The 16,908-nt window shown below is 40.5% G+C and overlaps 1 protein-coding gene across 1 annotated transcript; it reads right to left on the bottom strand.

Annotated features, from left to right (window-relative positions):
• Positions 1–1,518: 1,518 nt before the first annotated feature.
• LOC138981163 (N-acetyllactosaminide beta-1,6-N-acetylglucosaminyl-transferase-like) lies at positions 1,519–13,491 on the bottom strand. The gene is made up of 5 exons (XM_070353998.1): positions 12,712–13,491; positions 6,013–6,192; positions 4,732–4,889; positions 4,056–4,282; positions 1,519–3,062 (listed from the first exon to the last, which is right to left on the bottom strand). Exons 1-5 carry the CDS (start codon positions 13,300–13,302, stop codon positions 2,731–2,733), a joined length of 1,488 nt encoding a protein of 495 aa, XP_070210099.1. The 5' UTR covers positions 13,303–13,491; the 3' UTR covers positions 1,519–2,730.
• Positions 13,492–16,908: the final 3,417 nt, after the last annotated feature.

Genomic DNA, 16,908 nt, shown 5'->3' with positions numbered 1-16,908 from the left:
GTGTGTTTTGTGTTCGTGTGTATGCGTGCGTGTTTTGTGTTTGTGTGTGTGTTCAAAGTACGTGTAGTATTTGACACACACCAAAAACAAATCGGTTATGCTATATCATTTAGATTTTTGTTTTCAAAAGTAGTTGTTCTCGTTATACTCAAACAGATCATGGTTACTGTATGAACCTGCTATCTTGCAACAGGTCATACTGTTGATGTCTTGATAGCCTTGACTTGATACAAGCCATGCATGACTAAGTAGTACGTGCTTACTGGAATACTACCCGACGTTTCTTTATGTTCAATCTTAGTATTGTCAAAAGTGAATGTGACAGAATGTATCTCCTTTGCTTTCTTTTGTCTCTCTTGATTATCCGCTATTTGTATTGTTGACCTTTCTTTCTTTATTTGGTGTTTAACGTCGTTTTCAACCATTCAAGGTTATATCGCGACGGGGAAAGGGGGAGGTGGGATAGGGGAAAGGGGGGAGATGGGATAGAGCCACTTGTTAATTGTTTCTTGTTCACAAAAGCACTAATCAAAAAATTGCTCCAGGTGCTTGCAACGTAGTACAATATATGACCTTACTGGGAGAATGCAAGTTTCCAGTACAAAGGACTTAACATTTCTTACATACTGCTTGACTAAAATCTTTACAAACATTGACTATATTCTATAGAAGAAACACTTAACAAAGGTAAAATGAGAAACAGAACCGTTAGTCGCCTCTTACGACATGCTGGGTAGCATCGGGTAAATTCTTTCTCGTCCCAACCAATATGGGACTCCCCCTAACCCGCGGGGGGTTATTGTTGACCAAAATATGACATTATTCACTGGTTAAGACAGTCAGTGTTCCTTCGAGACCGCGCCAGTGATCGAGGCAAACAAGGACTGTCGAGATATGTGTGAAATGTCATATTTTAATCAAAATACAAATCACATTTATGTATCGATCACTTTTAGTTAAACATTCATTTGGGTTTATTTGTTTACAACTAAATGCACATACACAAGCACTCTTCTGTAGTCTCGACAAGCCGCCCAAATAAAGCTGTTGTCGGACTATGACGTCACATGGCACTAAGAAGGAAAATCCAATGTTCAATCGCTTTATAACTAATTAATACATACCAAAATGTGTGCATGTCATGCATCAACAAGAATAAGATGCTGTGCATTTTTCAAAGTGTACAGTAACATAACGTCATTGTTTTGTGTTGCAGTCTATTAGCATACTGCTGTTAACTTCGGTGAAACGTTTATCTTTACTCGGGCTTTGCTTCTTTTTTTTTTCTTTTTTTTTTTTCGAGGCAGTAATTTATTAGAAATGAATAGATCTTGTCGGAAAAGAATATTGAACAAAGAGAATGAATACTCGAAATTCAGGGAACACCTTATCTTTTTTTGTGTCCGAACACCTCTGCGTGCACGTATGCTTTTAATATTGATCCCAGGTTCAAAGCGAATGCTTAAACACACACACACACATAGCCTACACACACACACACACACACACACACACACACACACACACACACACACACACACACACACACACACACACACACAAACAAACACATACATACACACACACACACACACACACGCATGCCAAAAACAATGGGAACCTGATCCGCACTGTATGACCCGAATTCCCACGAGGCAAAGCCACAGGACAATATGATATTACCTTACCTTACCTAACCTTATTATACTTTGGCATAAAATTCATGCAACGTCTGTGTCCTGTATCATCTGTGCAGTCTTTATTCAGGGGCCTAATACTAGTTTTTGTTGCACAGTTTCTGACACAAGTGACAGCTTTCTTTTTTACAATTATTTCATCAATGGTAGAAATGGATTCGTGCATAGTATGCGGCATGTACTTTAGCTAGATTCATTTAAAGATAAACTGATTCCTTCGCATGCAAATGAGCATGAAAGCGGCCACAGATGTGTCCAAATTGTTACTTGAGATAACCTGAAGTCTCTTTACTCTTGTACACATACCTAAAAATTGCTTTGCTTCTTGATTTATTCCGATGTGTATCGTGTCCATAATTGTTTTTTTGTTGTAATTTTTTTATAAATAAAATGTGCAAACATGTAAGGAGCTTAGAACTATTGATGAATACCCTTCTACTTCTTCTTCTTTTAACAATTATAATTATGATGATTATAATCATGTTAATACTATGTATAAATGAGTGACATTTATTAGAACATCTGCTGGAAAAAATGTGGATGCACAACAATCTGTAAAATGTTAATCTTTTTCAAAATGAACTTACAAACGTAACACACACACTTAAGCACACATGCCACATGCAGAATTACACTGGCAAACATTGCATATTACATGATCTAGATAGTACATATACACGCAACTACGGGGTGTTTTTTTGTACGTTTACCTGTCGTCGAAATGGACTGACCGGTCCAGTTGTTACCAAGTTGATTATCACGTGACACTTTTGCCATATTTAGAGTTGTTTGCACAGTAAATACATCCGCAAAAGATAGCTCGCTTGAAACTGTCTTACATAACAACTCCTTTGTAATTTAAAAAAATACACAACACCATGAACAATCATTATCGACGATCGCAAATCTGCTTAAATCAATAACACAATACGAAAAGCTCTAAATATGTTAAACAAATCGATTTGCTCTCCAGAGAAGGAAAACACAGGCATCATGTTGGGGATAAATGAGACCCGAAGGGAAGTAACTCATTTTACCTGAGTTTAGGATGCATGAGTCCCGTGTACCGAAGCTTGACGATATCGGAGTTCTCATATTGGGAGACGTTAATAGACTCGGCTAAACCCAGATTCTCCAGTCGCACTTTGTCGAAGTACCACTTCTCCAAGCAGTCGTACGCGAGCGGTTGATAGTCGTACAGGAACTTGTTTGCGATCAGAAAAGGGCTGGACGTCAGTCGAGGTAAATCCCCGACCCCTAGCTGGCAGATGTTGCGAACGAACTTTCCAGCGCAAGGGTGGTTTTGATAGAAGTGCCAAATCTTGTAACTGCGAAGTGTATGCTTGTCAAAACCTTCGATCGGTCCTGCAACAAAATAACAGTGTTGACAGGGTTATAGTACTGAACATTGAAAATACCACAGACATGCAAGACCTTTGATAAGTAAATGGTGGGCTCGTAAAACTAGCAAAGAAGAAGTATGTGTGTGTGTGTGTGTGTGTGTGTGTGTGTGTGTGTGTGTGTGTGTGTGTGTGTGTGTGTGTGTGTGTGAGAGAGACAGAGACAGAGACAGAGAGAGAGAGAGAGAGAGAGAGAGAGAGAGAGACAGAGACAGAGACAGAGAGAGTGTTTACTTTTGCCACTGTCAACATGTCATCGCTGGGCTACAGAAAGTGTTTGAGTGAAACTAGAAACCGCACCCAACCTGAACATGTGGTTGTCTCTAACTTTTATCCAGGATTTAAGTCACTTACAACCTTAGGAAAATCTTATTTCCTTGGTTATGATACTTGTGTGTCACTGTACACTTTGATTTGTCCATTGAAATCGTATTGGGGAGAATGGACTAAGCTGTTGGGCAAAAATAAGCAGTTGTTGTGTTCATGGTGGAGATGACCTTTTGATATGATCAGCAGCCATCCCATTGAATCCACTTCTTTTCGGGTTACATCCTCATGTCGGGGACCTGTTCGCACTTTTACCAGGACATTTATCTCAAAAAGAATGATTCCGGATGCTTGATTTTTAAATTCCTCTGCAGACGGAATACGGTTGCCTGTATGGCTAGTAGTTGAAACCAGTAATGCACACAATCTTTCCATTTGAATGACAGAGTCCCAATATCTGTTCCAGTTGGCCTCTCAAATGTATTGAGCGAAGCTGGCAGCACGAAGCTTTTGCACTGACATTTTGAAGAACAGACTTAATTCGTGAAGTCTTCCCGACGACTTCGCGACGTCGAGTTTGGGCTCGATTCAGGAAGAAAAAGAAGAAGTAGAATAGGAAGACTACCACCACCAACTACCTCCACCCCCACCACCACCACCACCACCAACAACAACAACAACAACAACTGACCTAAATATGAGCCAGGAACACCCAATTGAGGGTTGTGGTTTAAAGTGCTGAAAAAGGATTCGTCTGGGATGAACGAATATCGCAGCCATTCCAACAGCTCATGGGCCACACGGCTGTTGGTGACGTAGTCCACATATTCTCGTGACGCAAGCACATGAACGTCCCCCTTGCTAATTGTCAGATTATATGGAACAGGTTTGGAGTTTTTCCATCGGAAATGAAACATCCTGAGGACAAACAACGAAGAGAAGAGCAATAATACATCACACGAATACATATATTTGTAAATCTAGCTCAGTAGAGACCAACTGATATAAAAGAGGCTTCTGCGTGAAAACGCAGAATTAGGCCATTACATGCATGGTCATACCAGTTCACACACACACACACGAAAAAACACTCACCCCCCACCCCCACACATACACACATACGCACGCACGCACGCATGCACGCACACACGCCCACCGTAACATTTAATTTAATAGCATTTGACCACCAGACTCATGTCTGGAGGTAATGGAACTGTTGAAGTGTGTAAAAAGTCAACGCCCTAGCTTCAATGTTCTTCAACAGTGAAAAAACAACCCATGAAAACAACCACAACAGCAGCATCTTCAACAACAACAGCTACGACACCACCGCCAACAACCACACTGCGATTTGCGCACATCCTTACGGGTGGTGTGTCCCAGTAATGTCGTTGGCTCCGCGAAGCGCGGTGAGGATTTGAACCAGCTCTCTGTTGGTCTTGAGGGGGAACTCCTGTCCCGTCAGGTTGATGAAGTAGCGCCATTTGGCCCTGTGTGCCAGCAGCCGCCGCATACACTCTAACTCCTTGTAAACATAATACCAACAACCATCATCAGCAGCATCCTCCTCCTCTTCCTCCTCCTCCTCCTCTTCCTCATCAGCATCATCATCATCATCAGCATCATCATCATCATCATCAACATCATCACCATCATCATCATCATCATCATCATCATCATCACCATCATCATCATCATCATCATCATCCCCATCCTCATCCTCTTATCATCATCATGGCTTTTATTAAGTGCAGAAACACTTGTTTTGTAAATTCGCCCCTGATGATGACTTTTGTTTTCAGCAGGGTTGATCGATATTAATGGCATCCTTCGTAATTTAAGCCTTGTAGGAAGAATAAGGGGACCATAGACCTTTCACATTAGAGCTGGCAGCCAATAAGATTGCGTACCTAACCTATAAAATAAACACATTGATCATCGAACGTTTACAACATCATGGGAAATAACGTTCCACTCATATTGACACACACAAGGGTTCCGAGAACCGGATACAGATTGTGTAACACATACAGATAAGCGGAGGCTTTCTTATAAGCCACCTTTTAGTCTCAAGCCCTTAGATGTATAATGGGATGATAACTGCAAACGCGTGTCACTGTCAAGTCTGTTTTTGCCATTGCAGATATATCGTAATCATGAACAAATACATGTATGGCCTCACGCAGTCGTTATCTCCAAGAAGGAAATGTTCCATGTATCCACATAGGTGAGTGAGACCACTCATGAGATAACATTATCGTTCAAACCACACGTATGTATATCATGTTAATGAGGTCATGTCAAACTAGTTAGACAGGGATCTGCTTTTTGACTGCTTATGATGCCAGAGTCACCAAGACAGTCGTACCAGATTTACACTCGGGTGTTTTTTTTTTACAAATAGTGAACAGCTCGCTTTCGCTCGCAGTTCGGTGTTTAAAAAAAAAAAAATCCTGTAAATCTGGTACGACACAGCAAGCCATGTAGTGTTCTCTCTTTATGAAATGTGCAAAACAAAACACTGGACATTTTTTTATGTCAAAACAAATAATAGAATACATTTGTGTACATATTGACGGCTACTTATATATTTTTAAACAATGGTAGAGAATAATAATTCAAAAATGAAGATAGAAAAATAGGCAAACCGGCTCCAAGACAGAAACAGCGCCCCACTTCACATCCACTGATACGTCGGCCATGAAGACGTTGGGCAGACAACCCACTATCAAGCGGAGACCACTCTGAAAATCTACATCTGACTTCCGGTCGGCGTGCAGGCAGTACACGTTGTTAGGTCGGTACACCGCGCGCAACAGTCGTTCCACCTTTTTGGGGGAAACAATGTAAATGTGATACCAAGTTCTCAGTAAAGGTACATTGCTTTTCGTGTAAGCGAGGATGTTCGCCACCTGATCGAATAAGATCATCTTCTTACTTGGATCCTTACACACACGAAACCTCAGTCTGGCTGCTTTGTCTGCAGAGTGGGGCTTTTATTTGTGTGTGTGTGTTGCTTGTGACTAAAATGTGGCTAATAAGAAAGCCTCCGCTCATCTGTATGTGTTACACAATGTGGTTAAGCAGATTGCCATGGGTGTCACAAAATTCACACCCTGCAGCCAGGCTGGTTAGCCTATTTGTGTGCATGTTGTTAAGCCCAAACATGCTCTTAACTCGTATGAAAACCTAAACAGATCTGTGGTAGTGAAGCCACTTAATTTTACGATAAGACAAGCGGTAGAATATATATAAAAACATTTACTCATCTGGGGAAACTCACAACTTAACAGTCGGTAGGCTACCATAATCAATTGTTCTCTATCAATCAGCACACAAAAAGAAAACCCAAACGTGAACTATTTAGCCGAACAGGAAATTTCTTGCACACAATTTCAAATTAACACGGTTACACTGTTTTTCAATTTGTCGTGACGCCGTTTACAGGAGACTATCTTGGTCGTACCTTGAGACAAAACCCAACAGATCAAAGATCGAGAAGTCTTCTGAAACTAACAGGGGTGTTGCTAAACAAACAGATACAAAACACTCGAATGAATTTAAAACTTGAATAACTCACCGAATTGCTTTAAAAAAAACACACACGAAAGACAAGTAATCAAAAGGTCTAGACTCTTAAATAAGGTTGAAACTTGAGGAACACATTGATTTTTACTCAAAAAACAAAACCCTTTCTCTCTAAGACAATAGGCTTCTTGTTTATGCCTTTTAGACCAAAAAAAAACAAAACTGGTGCACTGGGTTAACACTAACGACTACAAAGAAGCGTCTTTTAAAACACGAAACTATCTGTTGTCGTTCATGACAAATTCAATATCTATCTTGCCAACAGTTCTTTTGTGTCTACTTGGATGACGCTCACACACATCGACGACCAGACGTTGCAGTTTATATTATTCATCAGGAAAAAATCACACCAAAGAAGCTAAAAAGAAACAAGTCGCGTAAGGCGAAATTACTACATTTAGTCAAGCTGTGGAACTCACAGAATGAAACTGAACGTAGTCCGCCGCTAGTGCAAAAGGCAGTGAAAGTGACGAGCCTGTTTGGCGCGGTAGCGATTGCGCTGTGCTTCATAGCACGCTTTACTGTACCTCTCTTCGTTTTAACTTTCTGAGCGTGTTTTTAATCCAAACATATCATATCTATATGTTTTTGGAATAAGGAACCGACAAGGAATAAGATGAAATAGTTTTTGAATCGATTTCGGAAATTTAATTTTGATCATAATTTTTATATTTTTAATTTTCAGAGATTGTTTTTAATCCAAATATAACATATGTATATGTTTTTGGAATCAGAAAATGACGAAGAATAAGATGAAATTGTTTTTGGATCGTTTAATAAAAAAATATTTTTAATTACAAGTTTCCGATTTTTAATGACCAAACTCACTCATTAGTTTTTAAGCCACCAAGCTGAAATGCAATACCAAACCCCGGCCTTTGTCGAAGATTGATTTGCCAACATTTCAATCAATTTAATTGAAAAATGAGGGTGTGACAGTGCCGCCTCAACTTTTACAAAAAGCCGGATATGACGTCATCAAAGGTATTTATCGAAAAAAAGAAAAAACGTCCGGGGATATCATTCCCAGGAACTCTCATGTCAAATTTCATAAAGATCGGCCAAGTAGCTTAGTCTGAATCGCTCTACACACACACAGAGACACACACAGATACACACAGACACACACAGACACACACACACACACACACACACACACACACACACACACACACACACACACACACACACACACATACACCACGACCCTCGTCTCGATTCCCCCCTCTACGTTAAAACATTTAGTCAAAACTTGACTAAATGTAAAAAGAAAAAAAAAAACGATTTGGGAAACTCGCCACCTCGGAAGCTGTTCTTTAATGGGATAAAATCGCTAGCACCAATTTATCAAAGATCTTGAACATTTTCACTCATCAGATTGAAAGATTTTCAAGTTACTGAAATGAAAATCGCTCATATCATTTGCCGATTTTGGGTCGTGTGAACTTATCCGCAGGTAGATGAATGAAGGGAAACTGATTTAATAGTCTTGACAAAGATAACAAATGGTATTACTTGTGTATGCCAAACCAACCACGAAAAGAGAAAATAAGATTTTACATCAGAATGATCACCAAACTTCTAAGTTTTAACGTTAGAAAAATGCAGATGTATGCGTCTAATTTACATTTTTAGTATTATGTGGGCCACACAAGGCTTTACGAAAAACGGGACCCCAGAGTAAAAAGGTCACCTGAAGCATTGTTTGCTTGCCTTTTAATGGTTTTGCAGTCGAGTTTACTGAGTGGAAGAATGTAGCTGACAGTGTGATCCAACATGCTCTTGACACTTGTAACTGTGATTTGGACTTTTACGCCGGTGTAACACGAGAAAATTACTCCCACGAGATTTGTACTCCGGAGTAAACATTTCGTACTAAACTGTTACTCCCTTTACGAAAAAAGCACTCCCCCATTGCACGAGAAAGTTACTCCCCACGACAGGTGAATTCTGAGTAAACATTTCGTTCAAAAATGTTACTCCCCTGACGAATAAATAACGAATAAATTACTTCACCCCAACACGAGCAATTTAACTTCCCATGCCAGGTGTACGAAATTTATATTCCCTTGTCCCCTGTTAGTCTTGGTGGTGGAAGGGGTGGAAGGAGGATAGCGCGACATGCGTGTGCGCGAGATCACTTATTGGCATTATCCCTTTGCCCGTATCCCATTTTCGCCTACGAGATTTTTACTGGAAGTAAAAAAAATGGGGAGTAAAAATTTCGTGGAGGGGGTCATTTTTTCGTGCCTTGGGGAGTTCTTTTCTCGTACGAAAAATTCACTCGGAGTAAGAACTTCGTACGAAATTTTTACTCCGGAGTAAGTTTTTCGTGGAGTAAAAATGTCGTGTTACTCCGGCTTTGTTCGATTGCCCTTACAGCTTTTTCTTTTGGCCGTGATAATAAACAAGAGGCGAAGCCTTCAAGGCTCACGTAAGAAATCGACAAACAGTAACACAAACTCAATCACTCTGTCACACATACACACACACACACACACACACACACACACACTTACACACACACATACACACACACACACACACACACACGGTAAGCATAGGTGAAACTGTGCAAGAAAGGGAGACCCTGGATATGCCAATTAGTCTCGGCCCGCTCACAATAACAATGACCGAGACTTTCAGTAATTCCTTTGCGTGACGTCTAACCCTCTTACGTCATAATGTGACGTCTTCAAATAGTTTCTATCACACACGTCAAACACTTTTGACCGAGACGTAATCTTCTTATGCGAGCTTTATCCATAGACTCGGAAATGTTAAAGTTTCTATCACACACACACGCACGCACGCACGCACGCACGCACGCACGCACGCACAGACAGACAAAGTTTATCATCGCATAGGCTACACTTACGTGAGCCAAAAACGCGAAGTATTTGTCATTCTCCTTTTGTGAGCGGTTTCTTTCTTTCTTTTTACATTTAGTCAAATTTTGACAAAATGGCTTAACACAGAAGGGGGAATCGAGACGAGGGTGTGGTGTATGTGCGTCTGTGTGTGTGTGTGTGTGTGTGTGTGTGTGTGTGTGTGTGTGTGTGTGTGTGTGTGTGTGTGTGTAGAGCGATTCAGAGAAAACTACCGGACCGATCTTCATGAAACTTCACATCAGAGTTCCTGAGTATGATATCCCAACACGTTGTTTTCATTGTTTTGATAAATGTCTTTGTCTTTGATCCGGCTTTTAGTAAAAGTTGAGGCGGCACTGTTACATACTCATTTTTCAACCAAATTGATTGAAAATTTGGTCAAGCAATCTTCGACGAAGTCTGGAATATGGGGTTGCATCTCAGCTTGGAAGCTTAAAAGTTACTTAAATAGTTTGCTCATTAAAGTTGTCATTAAAATCAAATTTTCAGAAGCAGATTAAAAAATGATTGCATTGTATTCCTCATCTTCTGAAATCAAAAATATATAGATATGTCATGTTAACTCTAATAATGTGCTCAGAATGAAAGAAAATAGGTTCAGTAAGTACTACGGACGCGGATGCGAGCGTGCGCAGTCTCGGTCTTCGGTTTGGTTAGTCGAGACTATCTGAATGTAGTCTCGGCGATGACTAGTTTGTGGGGTTGATCTTGACTAAATGTTTATATGTCGCTTTACGCGACTTGTCATTACTTTGATTCGTTCTGTTACCTTTTTGCCAAGAACATTATTTTATTTGTTCTGTTACCTTTGTGACAAGAAACGAGTCAAGTTTAATTAAATTTACGTTTTGTTGCGAAAAAAAAGTCATATTGAATTATTCTTGTTCAGGACAAATGTCCTATCACTTTTGCATTGTCCAGGACATTTGTCCTATGCCACCTCTCATGTATGTGAGCCCTTAAAATAAGAGGTTTAATGTTGACAACAAAGCAATTGCACCACACAATAAAGGGAAGTAACTGCATGTTTGATTAATATCAGCCCTGAAGACTATAACCATCATTAACAGCTATTGTGTTTTCAGCGAAGCAATAGGGTCCGATATTTAGACGAGACAAGTATAATGCCGACGAGTCGAAGACGAGTCGCATTATACTTGTTCGAGTCTAAATGTCGGACCCTATTGCTACGCTGAAAATACAATAGCGATTATATAGCTGTTCTGACCTTGATTTGTTGTTCCAAACTTACAAAATGACAGTTTTTGCGTTGATGCGTTGATCTCAGGTTTTGATAGCAGACGCCTTTTCTTATGCGCATTACTTTTGCGCAGGCGCCACACTGACTTGGGGAAAAAAACCTCGATTTGACAACACAGCTGTAAAACATTCGTTTTCAACAAAAAGAAGTTTGAGTTTTTATTTTTATTTTGTACAAGACTATTTATGAAGAAGACCAAAACACAACATCTACGGAAAACTAAAAACAACTAGGATGCAACAAGGGGAGGAGAAGAGAACAGCTAATCCGTACAACGCGAGCAGACGGCAGCGAAGTTTTCAGTTTGGATGAATGGCATTTATACTTGTCTCGTCATGAAGCACATTTTTTTAACCTCAGTTATAAACGACTACATGAATGTTAGTGCCATGGGTTGTACATCAATACTTCAGAGGGGAAGTGGGGTATTTAGTGTGGAGTTACGAGATAAGAAAAGCCGAATGCAAAAGTTTGTGTCAGTCGGCAACGGCTGAGCTCACACAGGCACACAACAACGGCTGTTCCGTTTTACTCCCCTGTTTGTACTACATCTTTCGACTTTGGGCTTTTTGTGGTGTTTAGGGACAGAAAATAATTGGTTTAATCCATCGGGAAGTTAGCAGAAAAGGATATGCTATCGACATTTGTAAAGCTGAAAAACATTCCCGAGAAGAATTTCAAGTTGTCAGTGTATGCTGTTGTCAATAGTGAACCATCGTGTGATACAGATGGGTAACCATGCGTCTTTGTTATTGCCAATATGCTTTTGGATATTGGCAAAAATGGCCCACTTCCGTAGCATTATGCTTTGATGATCGGAAGAGACCATCCAATCACAGCCCCCGAATTCCCCCACGTGTCCATCAGAATAGCTATATAGTGTCATGCATATGAGCTTACACACACTGCAAACATTTCAATCGACTGTCTACCACTCCTGAAAGCTGCGGAACACTCAACACATGTATTTATCATAGTTATTAACAACATTGGGAAACCAAGGGAGACAACCTGCAATACGAATGTACATGCAGATGTGTTATCTTTCGATCAGTTTCCATGGATGCGGGTTATCTGTCAGCAGTGTGTACTGAAGTTCTAATGTTGGTCCTTGTTGAAGAGATGATTGTCTTCAGCTCTAGTGATCTGCATATCATTGAATGTATCCCAAGATCTTTGGGTGAAAGACAAGAGCTGTTCTTAACTTTGGTCGGTCAACACATGGCAACAGAACACAGCATACATTTTGGATGTACTCCGCAGTTGCAGCTGTGATCTCTTAGAAAATGTATGATTGGTTAAAATCATTCAAAGAACGATCACTCTCTAAAAAATACAAGTTATAGTTCCGTGCCTTCTTGTAAAAAAAATCGAGTTTTACATATATCATTTTTTCTCCTTGCTACATAAGAGTTCAAGGTTAATATTCATATCACTGGTTTAGTTGTCATAAACTTAGTTTTGATAACATTATTTACTAGGCCTGTGGGTATGTGCGCCTAATTTGAACGCTAGCAATTTCATCGTGCAACCTAAGAGATGTTTACAGACAGATAGACAGACAGACGAACAGAAACCGAGACAGAGAGACATAGAGGTTCACTTACTTGTTCCAGATCTTTGTAAGCAATGATACTAAACGCTAGAGGAAAAGACAACTCTTCTTCGCTCACTCGAGCAAAGAGGAAGCCAGTCTCGAGCACGTAGCGCGTGCAGTTCTCGGTCAAGGTCATAACTGAGCGCATGCTCCTTGGCTGTCTTGTGTCCATCGTGTTGCTTTTGGTGGCACTGCTGTTTTGATGAGGTACCGTGGTCCCCTCGGCCGAATTTATGCCGGCATTGTCGTCGTTGATAATCAGCATTTCAGCGTTTTTGACGGCAAAGGAAATATGTTCATGCGCTAGTTGTTCTTCTTTAGCCTGTAACACCACCGAGCAGATTGGGTCCTTTAGCTTTGGTGGGCGTCGGTCCTGGGCGTTGAGAATCAAGGAGTGAAGTCTCCTGGTCTCATCCAGAGAGCTCTGCAACTCTCTCAGCCCACTGACGTCATGCTGTGGTGATACCGGCAGAACCATGAAGGCCGTCGGTTCCTGGGTACGTGAAGACCACACGACCAGGCCTACCAGAACGACAGTGGTGGCTGCTGTGACAAGGAGGTACCCCGTGATCCCATGAAAGTGGACACGCTTCATGATCATGCAGAGTTTGGGCAGCAGTTTTACACAACAAGTCTCTAATTGGCCGCTGCTGCCGCTGAGGACAGGCAATCAGATGTTCACTTTATCACAGCCCTCTGAAAACGGAAAATGACTCCTGGGGACAAACACGGCCATGCGGGTCAAAGTCGTTGCAAGTGCAGCCCGCCAGCTACGAAGGTTGTCAGAGTAAAAAATCTGAAAGAAAAATAATTCACATTGTTGTGAGAACAAGATAACAATCACAATGTACTCACCAGAAACATGGACATTTAAACATGGACATTTAAACATGGACATTTAAACATGGACATTTAAACATGGACATTTAAACATGGACATTTAAACATGGACATTTAAACATGGACATTTAAACATGGACATTTAAACATGAACACGAACAAGTAAAAGATGTATCGTCATTACCGTACACTGTCCAACGATATCATGACGTCATACAGCAGATTCAGGACCTTCCAACTTGGAAAGGCAGCTGGTTGAGGTTGAATAGCACAGCGCTCCCACAGTTTGAAGGCAATACGTTAAGGTGTTATTGTATCGCACGGTGTCGCTGTTTGTTTCATTACCAAGTTAAACGGCGTCCAAAACCGCCTTTAAAGAAACCTACAACGTTCAGCATACCATGCCGTCAGTGTTAGATAAGAAAAGTAAACAAAACTGACTGTCTTGGATACACATGTGACTGTTCCTTCCAATGAAATACAGTGACATGGCTGTCCTGATTTTTGTAAACAATTTTATCTGGTGAACCTTGCGTTTGTGAATTTGATTTGTCTGTGGTTCCACAGTACATACACTACCCTAGACTGTCGAGTGCTATACAGTCTCTGATACCACCTTATGTAAACAGATAAGTCGCATTTAAGCGGTATCAAAACATTTAGTCAATATGATAGGTTAAACTAAATGATCAACAAACCTGAGAAGGGACGAGGGACCACACTCGCGCACACACAAAGCCAGTGTGTGAGTGGCATCAGCACAAGGCGGGGAACAAAAGGGGAGGAGACATACACCACAGGGAAACAGGGCCTCAACAAGGATTCAAAGGTGAAGAGAGAGAGAGAGAGAGAGAGAGAGAGAGAGAGAGAGAGAGAGAGAGAGAGAGAGAGAGAGAGAGAGAGAGAGAGAGAGAGAGAGAGAGAGAGAGAGAGAGAGAGAGAGAGAGAGAGAGAGAGAGAGAGAGAGAGAGAGAGAGAGAGAGAGAGAGAGAGAGAGAGCTAAACAGAAATCAAGTTCGTCGGAATGCACAATGTGTTCTTACTTACTTATTGTGGGGCGTAACGTCCTCTCAGGTGTTCGTTACTCTTGGTAAACATAACTTCTCTTTGTTGAAGTCGGAAGTCAGGTGTACTCAAAAAGGTGTGAAGTTTTACAATCGAATATGGTACTCGCAAAACTCGATCCGTCGCCTTTCTAAAACTGATCGGTTAGAAACACCTTTATCATTTTCTAAATATAAGCGACACAATGCCATTCAAACGATAACTGTACACGTTGCTAAGACACAAACAATTCACGTGAACGTAACGTTGTATTCACGTCGTGTGTTTGCTGGAAAGGTGTGGCCGTCGACGGTGCTGCAGCGAGCAGGGGAGAACAGTGTGTCCCTCGAGTCCTAAGTCTTCGAGCGTGGTAAAGAAACCTCTGACCTGCTTTCCCCCGTGTATACAAGTTGGTTTGAGGGATGGTTATGTTTTAACGCGTGGACCTGTGACATGGCATGTTATTATCATTTTAGTGCACCAGCTGACCAATCATGGCCTTTAGGGTGACTTCTTCTAAGGAGTGACATTTGTGACCCTCCACCACGAAATGAGTCGCATGTCACCTCGTGCGGTTCTGTGCTAGGCTTACTGTGATGTTCTTAACTACACTTTAACATGGAATGTATGTATGTATGTATGTATGTATGTATGTATGTATGTATGTATGTATGTATGTATGTATGTTTGTATGTATGTATGTATGTATGTATGTATGTATGTATGTAGGTATGTATGTAGGTATGTATGCATGTGTGTTGGTGTGTCGGTGTGTCATGTGTGCAAGTAAAAAGGGTATTGTAGTTGTACATATATTACTTTAGATATTTTTTTTGTTATCATGGGTTTTATGAATTTTCTTCTCTTATTCTTTTATAATTATTAATTAATGACCTATATGTGCTGATGACCAATTTAATTTCCTTTGTTGGATCAATAAAATGTTATGAGTTATGAGTTATGAGTTATGAGTTATGAGTTAATATAAGTCCGGGGAGTGTGTGGTAACAGAGTGAGGGTCACCTTAGTCACAGGCTTATAACTCAAACAGTTTTCGCTCTTTTCTAAAACGGTTTTCACCACTCGATAGAACATAAAAATCTCGTTATGAAAATGTAAAAATATGAAAATCATGCAAAGGTGACATGCGACTCATTCCGTGGTGGAGGGTCACATTTGTTTTAACAATGAAACCCATTACCATGTTAAATACCGAAAAGTCAAGTTTGTCGGCGGGGGTGGGTATACTGGCACCACCCACCTTCTGAAACTGACATGATGTGCTCAGCTCGCTTAAAACTTACATGGTCAAAGTTCCCAGGAATGCAATGAAATTGCGTGACTCAGTTTACTTCAAATGTGGTTTTAAGTTATTTCCTTACTGTCCTATGTTGGTAATGCATCTGACTCTATCTGGAAGACTAGATAAAGCGGCGTCTAGGGGAGCAGTACACATCTCGTTCATCCTCATTGAAGTCATGATAATATTAGTTATTTCTAATATGCTGACTATTAGCAAATGATAACAGACATGTCGAGAAATAGCAAATCAAGCAGAAGCCGTCTGACGAATGCTGATATCGTTTTTGAGACATTTCTGTTATCAGTTGCTAACAGCATATTACAAATAACGGTTAAGTTACAATGCATTTATTTTTCAGCTTGAAGCGGACTGCATGCAACTGAGGCACCAAAAAAAGAGAAAAAAAAAAACCTTAAATTACAATGCAGTTTATTGCAAAAAAAAAAAAAAATCGGGGCAACGGGCCAACGGGGATGGGATTGCACCGAGGCTGGTGTGACAATATGCACATGACACCAAGCAGACAATCGCAACTAATCACACACTTGACCTCATACATTTTAACAGCTGACAGGTTATCACGCAACACTCTTACATCAGGTTCAACAACCCTTTTGCTTTGCTCTATCTTGTCTTCAAGGTCGGATGCATTATCAACATGATAGGACAGGAAGGAAATAACTTGAAACTACATTTAAAGTAAACTGAGTCACGCAATTTCATTGCATTCCTCAAATTTGTTTCGACTCACAATAGTCTTCTAAAACTTTCAAATTGTTTACTTTAGACTTATCATTTGTAATCACTTTTTCAGCTATTAAAAAAAAACATGAGTGTTTAAGTCATCAGGGGATATATGTCCTTAACACCACTTGAATGGCTGGCACTCTTTTTGTTTGTAAGTCAATTCAAAACCACTTGAAAAACACAATAACAAGCATCTTCTAACGCATTTAACCAAAAGAATTTACTTCACCCTAAACAATCGGGTTTTAGAGCTAACCATTCCTGCCATACTAC

The sequence above is a fragment of the Littorina saxatilis genome, linkage group LG12 (assembly GCF_037325665.1).
Source record: "Littorina saxatilis isolate snail1 linkage group LG12, US_GU_Lsax_2.0, whole genome shotgun sequence".
NCBI lineage: Eukaryota > Metazoa > Mollusca > Gastropoda > Littorinimorpha > Littorinidae > Littorina > Littorina saxatilis.
The sequence above is the reverse complement of the archived record's forward strand: the minus strand, read 5'-3'. Positions and strand labels throughout refer to the sequence as shown.